At 41.3% G+C, this 9,427-nt stretch overlaps 1 protein-coding gene across 1 annotated transcript in view; it reads right to left on the reverse strand.

Moving 5' to 3' along the window:
* LOC311237175 (layilin-like) overlaps positions 1 to 8,113 on the reverse strand; it is a gene marked incomplete at both ends in the record, with an annotated part of 21,100 nt that extends 12,987 nt beyond the window's left edge. Inside the window, 2 exons of the mRNA XM_084324984.1 lie at positions 2,456 to 2,753; positions 8,074 to 8,113. Coding sequence (XP_084181110.1) covers positions 2,456 to 2,753; positions 8,074 to 8,113 — 338 coding nt within the window. The remainder of the gene's footprint in view (positions 1 to 2,455; positions 2,754 to 8,073) is intronic.
* Between the last annotated feature and the right edge of the window lie 1,314 nt (positions 8,114 to 9,427).

Here is a 9,427-nt window from a genome sequence, read left to right on the forward strand (position 1 = left end):
ACCTGGAATTTAATTACACAATTGCAGAAATGAAGTAGCCTAATCTATAACGTAAATCTAACGTTACTCTAGAAGGTTTGAAATAGCAGTAGAGCAAATAGAGCTGGGGTTCCAAACACCAAGACTATCCCTTTAATGACAGATACAGGTTAGCCAGAAATAGTATAATGTTGGCTAGCTTACGGTAATTAAATTCCTACATTCACTTACAATTAAATAAAGTGGATGTCAAGTCTAGATTGTAGTTGATGTTGTCTCATCCGCCTGCATGTCAAAGCGGATGGTGTTGTACATTGGTCATTGAATGTTTAATTTCAGTAAAAATGGAAAGCATAGACATGAAGATTTACACAGTTTTAACAGCAGGGCCTAATGCTGGGGTCCCATCATCTCCTAGCAACAGGCCAGAAGAGGGAGGAGCAGCCTGCAAGCCTTAGTGCTCAATTCTGACTCAGAATTTATTTCTGTTTGGCTGTTCACATTATTTTTTAAATGTGGCCAATACCAGATTCCAGTGTGAACTGGTCACACTCCTGAATTTGCATGTGCAAATTAATAATAAAGAAGATGGATGTAAGAAATTGTGACGAATGTCAATCTAGACTCTAGACTAGAGTGATGTAAAAGTCGCATGAAAGTAACATGGCTGTTCAGACTGAGGTCACATTGCAAAAAATCAGACCTGTATCTGATTTAGGATTAGGACACATATGGGCGGCTAAGTGACGCAGTGGGCAAGGCGCTCGCCACTAACACAGGATATGCTGGGTTCGAGCCCAGCTCTCTGCGTTGCTTCCAGCTTGGCTGGTCGTTCATACTAATACAATTGGCAGTATTAGGGGGTGGGAAAGCCGGTGGGTGGGGATCGGACGTTGTGGACAGCGACTCCTACAGGTCGGTTGGTGCGCCTGTACAGCAGAATCAGGAAGTATCGGGGGCAGCGTGAGCCTCCCACGCGTTACTCCTCGCCACTGAGAGATCGTGCTGTTATGCACGTATGAAAGTGGCCCAAATCTGAATTGAAAATATCAGATTTGATGTGATTTGTGCTGTTTACACTGTCATGAAAAAACAGATCTGAGTCACATATGAGCAAAAAATCGGATTTGCCCCTGCAACCTAGAGCGGACAGAGCGAGTGAAATCTGCTGTATGTTGTCACAAAATGTTGATGAAAAGGGGATGGCTTCTCTTCAACTTTTTCGCCTTTCTCCTCCCTCTCACAAGAATGAAGGCCAATCAGAGAGCAGATGTACCGTCACATGTACAGAATCGGAAATGTTTTTTTTTATAACATTGGAAGTAATGTTATGTTCAAATACAAGGCAAAGTGACATTTAGAGGCTCTAGGCAGTATGAACGGCGTTCGCAGGTGAGATGGAGCAAATAGGTATATCTTCACAATGAATATGAACTGGACTGCTATGAATGCTATGAATGCTCTGTGGCATGCCATATATAGGTTACATTTAGAAATTATCCTGTTTTTGTAAATGTCATGTCATCAATGCCACTTTTGAGACCAAATGCACTAGCATGTCTCCACTCTGCTTTCGCTAGTTATCAACTGTCAAACTGCTTTGCTAGTTATCAACTGTCAAACTGCTTTGCTAGTTATCAACTGTCAAACAGTTTAGCTAGTTATGAGAAAACTTGGAATGGATGCTACTGCTTTCCTTCAAAATTGCTGCCTTTCTTCTTCTGCATTTTTCTTTGCATTGTGACATGGGTGGTTCGCCCAGCAATGCAAAAAAATTCACAATGCAAAAAATGCAGAAGAAGAAAGGCAGCCATTTTAAAGGAAAGCCTTAGCTGAAGTTGACAAGTTTATTAAAATTATTTAAAATGTTTATTAGCAACGCCGAGCTTTCAAACCCTAGCGTCTGTCTGTCTGAAACCCTTGTGCAACTGTGAGTACCTTTGAAATTTCTCTGCGACACTTGTACGATGAACGTTTCGTTGCCGACCAGCACGACAGACTTAATTGTGGGGTTTTTCAATCGTCGTAGAAAGGACTGTAGATACAGGAGAGCTTTAGCTCGTCCAACGATGTTGGCGTGACTTACAGTCCCGAAAGGGGCTAACAGGAACACAGCATCGACGCTGCATTTAGTCTGAATGCACACACTTATGCCGTCTTTGCTAGATTCAGTGTGGACAACCCAAAGCCGACAGATTTGGGGGGAAAAGAGAATCCATATTGTGGTATAATGCCATGACTTCTGTGTGAAAAGGGCTAGTGAGAGAGAGTGGTCGTCAATAGTGGGACTGTAGCGCAATGGTCTCCATACTGCAAACCAAGCAAGACCTTGCAGGTATGCCACACTGCTTAGACTGATGTACATCTAAGACTGAAAGTTGACTTTCTATTGTTCTGGTGGTGTCCCTGGGCCTTGTATAGTCATGTCTGTGTGTGTCTGTGCGTCAACATGTGAGTTGTTTACAGCACGTTGTACCTGAAAGTGGACTCGCTTCCGTCCACCCAGTAATACTCTGCCGAGCATTCGGCGTTATTGTCCTCATCTCTGTGGTCACGCCGTAAGCCAATCCAGAAGTCTCCGTCGGTGGGGCGGAGCTCCGTGACGAGCTCCTCGATGATCCGCTGCTCGGACGGTGACTCCACGCTGAGTAGTTCGCCGCCGTCGCGTTTGCACGCCTGCCCGGCCTCCACGAAGTTTAGCCGCCGCCGAAAGTCGGAGAAATAGGCCAACTTGTAACACGGACGCCCAGGGCCAACACGACACACACGCTGTCCTGCAAAAGTACACGCACACGCACACACACGCACACACAAAATATGGGGACATTAAATAGACTTACATGCATTCTGTAACTAACCTTAACCTTAAATTTAACCTCAACCCTAACCTTAATCTTAAACGAACCTTAACCATCACACTACAATAGCTCCTCAAACTAAATCAGGATGTCAAAAATGTCTCATTTGGTAGCGTGTCCTGATTTTGAGTGTGTGGAGTCTTGAAGTTCTCCAGATTTTTCACATAAATGAGGTACGCACACACACAGAATGTATTAACTTGACACACACAGACCACACTTGTGTGGTCTCACACACAAAGTAATAATAACCGAATAAGGTAACACACACACACACACACACAATTATGAAGACACCAGTGACACATTCACGCTGACTCACACACACACACACACACACACACACACACACACACACACACACACACACACACACACACACACACACACACACACACACACACACACACACACACACACACACATTTAGAATATTTATTCATGTCCACATAAAGACAATGTTTAAAGGACACAAATATTATCAGTGCACTTGTACATTGTGGGTTATTCTGATACATTCGTTCCCAAATTGGCAATGGCAACCAAAGTTACACACACACACACACACAATAATAACTGAATAAGGTAACACACACAAACACACAATTATGAAGACACCAGTGACATTCACGCTGACACAAACGCACGCACACACACACACACGCACGCACACGCGCACACACACGCACACACACACACACACACACACTCACAATTATGAAGACACTAGTAGTGAGTCGTGACACATTCACACTGACACACACACACAATGATAACTGAGATAAGGTAACACACACATACACAATTATTCTACACACCAATGACATATTCACACTGACTTACACATACACACACAATGATAACTGAGATAAGGTAAGACACACACACATTTATGTCTATGTGAAATATGGGGACATTGTAGAACTAAATCATTCTGTAACTAAACCTAAACGTAACCCTAACCTTAACCACAACACTGAAATAGCTCAGCAAACTAAATTAGGACGTTGTTTGATCCCCAAATCGCCAAATGTCATGATTTTGTGGTTTGTATTCTCAAAATCCTACAAAGTCCTACATAAATGTGCCCACACGCAGACACACACACCTCATACACAATCTGGCTATCAAACACCAGGGGCTAGATCCACAAAGAATGGATTGCACGGAGCAAGTTGCACCCTTACTTAAAATTCATGATGAATTGAAAATGGGGGACCCTGATGTAAACAATACGAAAGTCTTTCTCTGGTCTGCATCCCCTTAACAATTGTGTGTATTGAGCTGTACTGTATTGTACCCATTCTGCAATCTGTTAATACAATTTTCATTCAATCAATCAATCTGCACGGTGATTGATTGAATGAAAATTTTGCATAGGAAAATAATATATTATCATAATGTATTCATAATCCACTTGACACCCTGGCTACATACAGCACAGTATGTGCTGGGCATGCGGGCTCCTCACTGCCAACGTTAGCTGCTGTGTCATTGACCTACAAATGGATCATGAATACGCAAATATCTTAGCTGTGGGTTATATTTGTTATCTGTCCACAGCAGTGCTGGACGTTACATGTTAAGTGTTGTCTGTACATGTTATCTGTTGTCTGTACATGTTATCTGTTGTCTGTACATGTTAAGTGTTGTCTGTACATGTTAAGTGTCGTCTGTACATGTTATCTGTTGTCTGTACATGTTAAGTGTCGTCTGTACATGTTATCTGTTGTCTGTACATGTTAAGTGTCGTCTGTACATGTTAAGTGTCGTCTGTACATGTTAAGTGTTGTCTGTACATGTTAAGTGTCGTCTGTACATGTTAAGTGTTGTCTGTACATGTTAAGTGTCGTCTGTACATGTTAAGTGTCGTCTGTCGTCTGTACATGTTAAGTGTCGTCTGTACATGTTACTGTAAGTGTCGTCTGTACATGTTAAGTGTCGTCTGTACATGTTAAGTGTCGTCTGTACATGTTACTGTAAGTGTCGTCTGTACATGTTAAGTGTTGTCTGTACATGTTAAGTGTCGTCTGTACATGTTAAGTGTCGTCTGTCGTCTGTACATGTTAAGTGTTGTCTGTACATGTTAAGTGTCGTCTGTACATGTTACTGTAAGTGTCGTCTGTACATGTTAAGTGTCGTCTGTACATGTTACTGTAAGTGTCGTCTGTACATGTTAAGTGTCGTCTGTACATGTTACTGTAAGTGTCGTCTGTACATGTTAAGTGTCGTCTGTACATGTTAAGTGTCGTCTGTCGTCTGTACATGTTAAGTGTCGTCTGTACATGTTAAGTCTGTACATGTTAAGTGTCGTCTGTACATGTTAAGTGTTGTCTGTACATGTTAAGTGTCGTCTGTACATGTTACTGTAAGTGTCGTCTGTCGTCTGTACATGTTAAGTCTGTACATGTTAAGTGTCGTCTGTACATGTTAAGTGTTGTCTGTACATGTTAAGTGTCGTCTGTACATGTTACTGTAAGTGTCGTCTGTCGTCTGTACATGTTAAGTCTGTACATGTTAAGTGTCGTCTGTACATGTTAAGTGTTGTCTGTACATGTTAAGTGTCGTCTGTACATGTTACTGTAAGTGTCGTCTGTACATGTTAAGTGTCGTCTGTACATGTTAAGTGTCGTCTGTCGTCTGTACATGTTAAGTGTCGTCTGTACATGTTAAGTGTCGTCTGTACATGTTAAGTGTTGTCTGTACATGTTAAGTGTCGTCTGTACATGTTAAGTGTCGTCTGTACATGTTAAGTGTCGTCTGTACATGTTAAGTGTTGTCTGTACATGTTAAGTGTCGTCTGTACATGTTAAGTGTCATCTACACATTCTTAGCAGTGTGTTAATCTTCTGCATAATGAGGTCAACAAACTTGGCAGACTTAGCATTTCATTCTTGACACACATGTTGACCTGTAGCTGTGCACAGGCACACACACACACACACACAGGCACACACACAGGCACACACACACACACAGGCACACACACACAGGCACACACACACGCACACACACACACACACACACACACACACACACACACACATACACACACACACACACACACAATTGGCCTTCTTGGCAAGAGGTCTACAAAAGGATGCAAATCTCAATGTGATTAGCCTGGTTAAATTAATTATATAATGTTTAAACATGTAATTAAATAAAAATTTATAAAATAAAACAAACAAAATGTATTAACTAAATCAATACACACACATACACACACACACACACACACAATAATGAAGACCAAATCAACACAATGAACACTGCACACCTCATTAGCATAAACAGGATTCTATGTCATTCTCAATATTTTCAATAACTTGGACACTGTTAATTTGTGATATCTGGCTGCTTGCAACCATACCAACAGTAATAATGATAGCTGTGACAAGGATCAAACGTGTTTATAAGAATATATCATGCATAATTGAGCATACCTCGAGCTTCAAATAAATCCGCTTGGGCCAGAGCATGTCCAAATAGATAGATATAGTAGATAGATAGATATAGATAGATACAGTAGATATATAGATAGGTAGACAGATAGATAGATAGATAGATAGATAGATAGATAGACAGATAGATAGATAGATAGATAGATAGATAGATAGATAGATAGATAGATAGATAGATAGATAGATAGATAGATAGACAGACAGACAGACAGACATACAGTAATCAAATCTTTCTCTTCACATAATGCATGTTCATGTGTGTGTGTGTGTGTGTGTGTGTGACTTAAGTCAAAAAGTAATTCTTCTCAATTTGTAGTTATTATGGTATGTGTGTGTGCATTCATACTGTACCTGTATTTGTACGTGTGGTTTTACCTGTAATGAGGCTTGTGGCTTCCGAAGTGACCCAACATGACATCAAAATATGACAAACAAGCACCACCATGAAGTCCATCTCTCTCACTCGTCCTCCATTCACAGCCTCTTGTCTCTCACTCTTACTTTTCATCCTTCTATCTGTTCATCCATTGTCCAGTGAGGGGTCAGAGTGAGGTCTGTCTATCTATCTATCTATCTATCTATCTATCTATCTATCTATCTATCTATCTATCTATCTATCTATCTATCTATCTATCTATCTATCTATCTATCTATCTATCTATCTATCTATCTATCTATCTATCTATCTATCTATCTATCCTTAATTCTCCAAATTAACAGAGAAATCCCAAGGAAGAAATGTAAACCTTTTTTCAATCTAGTCCCTGGCTGAAAAAGAGAATATAGGAGAGAGGAGCAGAGAGGAGGAGAGAGGAGCAGAGTGGAGGCGTACCAAAAATGGGTGGGGGGGCGGGTGGGAAAGGGACGGTGTAATCTCATTAAGAGCAATCTTAATGATTGGGAGAAGAGGGTGCATTGATCGCAGAGACATCTAATCATGCAAGTGCACCCGTGCTCGTAACGCTGACTGGAGGCAGATTTCACGGCTGCATTTGGCTTTGAAACATCAGCATTATAAAGACTGGGCATGAAAATTATCTCCAATATTGCTTTGAGACATTAGCAATAAAGTGGGGACATGAAAATTATCTCTGCTATAGATAGAAACATCAGCATTATAAAGACCGGACATGAAAATTATCTCTAATATAGCTAGAAACATCAGCATTATAAAGACATGAAGATTATCCCCATATGGCTTTGAGATGTCTTTGTTACCAGCCGGGACCTACAGTCGTGGCACGTAAAGGGTTACAAGCTCATGTAGCTAGGGGCCCCGGCCATGAACCTTGAATGTTACCAGTAAAATCTTAAATTCAATTCTGGAACTGGAGCCAGTGAAGGGAAGATAAAACAGGGATGATATGAGCCCTGCCTCTTTGGTCCTTGCAGCTGGTTTAGACTAGAGCAGTCTGTCTGAGGCAAGAGCACATTGGGGACTTGACTGATTTATTGCTCAGATCATTTTTTAAATGTGGCCAATGTCAGATTCCAGTGTGAACTGGTGACACTGCTGAACTGACTCACATCATGCGCAAATGAAGAATAATGAAGATGGACGTAAAGATGGAGGTCACTGAAACCACAGTTTATGGTTTAATTTATAAGTTGATGTGCAGTGGAGGCCAACTAATTCAGATAATAATGGGGGCGAGGAGGAAGTGAAAGAGACATTTCTTCTTTCAATAATGCTTTCAAACACAGATCTGTTTTCTTTTTTTTTTGCTTGTACAGAATTATCACCCCAAATACTTATAGAGTAAACACCTCACTGGCCCTCCACTGACCACCTCCATCACAGCTGTCTTCCATGTTTTGACCAGATGCACTCTAGCCTAGCATGACTTTCAGTAAAGGAAAGGCTTCTTCTTCTGGTTGTTTTATGTTTTATGTAATGCTGTTATCACTAGGTTTCCTTCCTGAGCGTTCACACAGTCAGTTAATTACAGTGTCAGTTTACATATTTTTTTTTTTACAATACTTGAAGTGCAAGTGGGTCCAAAGAGTGAGATCAAACTTAAAAAATAAAATAAAAACAGTAGGTTAAAACACTATGTTGTCAAATGGTGAACATTTTTGTTGTTTGTTTTCCTCTTATTTTTGTATTTGACCTTTTTTTTACCCCTCGTGTTAGAGTGTATGACATCTGAGACTAATGAGCCTTAATTCAATCAACAGACACATAAACACCCCTCTTTCTGTGCTCTCTCTTCTCACTCCTCCCAGACCTCCTGCTTCACTCTCAATACACACATACACCCCTCTCTCCTCCCAAACCTCCTCCTTCACTCTCAATAGACACAAATACACCCCTCTCTCCTCCCAAACCTCCTCCTTCACTCTCAATAGATACACCCCTCTCTCCTCCCAGAACTCCTCCTTCACTCCCAATAGACACACATACACCCCTCTCTCCTCTCGGACCTCCTCCTTCACTCCCAATTAGTTTAAGACACTGTGGATCAATATTTGCCCTGAGAGACTACACACACACACACACACACACACACACACACACACATGCACATGCACACACACACACACACACTAGGGTTTGGGGTTTAGTTCACTCTTAATTAAATCAATTGTCCTCCATCACTATTACGTTACTATGTAAACAGAAGGCAAAGGGGTAAGTGCCACTTGCTCTCACTGAAAAGAAGAGCTGGATTGAAGATACCTTTTGTAACTGGAAAGGAAGCAGTGGAATAGTGAAACATGGCTAACTTTGTTTATTTCACTGCAGTGATTCATGAAATCGATTGACAGACGTAACTTCCAAGCCTTGTCTTTTAGTAATTTTGCTTATACATCAGAATAGTGAGATATGGCTATTTGAAGCAGTACCTAAAGCTGAACACAAGGTCTTTGTTCTAACAGGCTGTTAGTAACAGCAGACTGCCCTTCAGGTTTCTCCCCCCTCCCCCTTCCCCTGTATTTAGTCTGTGTGGGTTGGACATTGTTTTTTTTTGTGGGACCCCAAAGGGGCCAGCCAACAGATGGGCCCTCGAGTGAACCCCCCCCCCCCCCCCCGAGGGTCAGTGAGGTACAATATCCTCCCGTTGAAAAGCAGTGTCTAAATCTTTCTATATAAATCTCTAAATGTGAGGAATAGTATTACATCAG

This window comes from Notolepis coatsorum, assembly GCF_963971535.1.
Source record: "Notolepis coatsorum genome assembly, chromosome: 11".
Lineage (NCBI taxonomy): Eukaryota > Metazoa > Chordata > Actinopteri > Aulopiformes > Paralepididae > Notolepis > Notolepis coatsorum.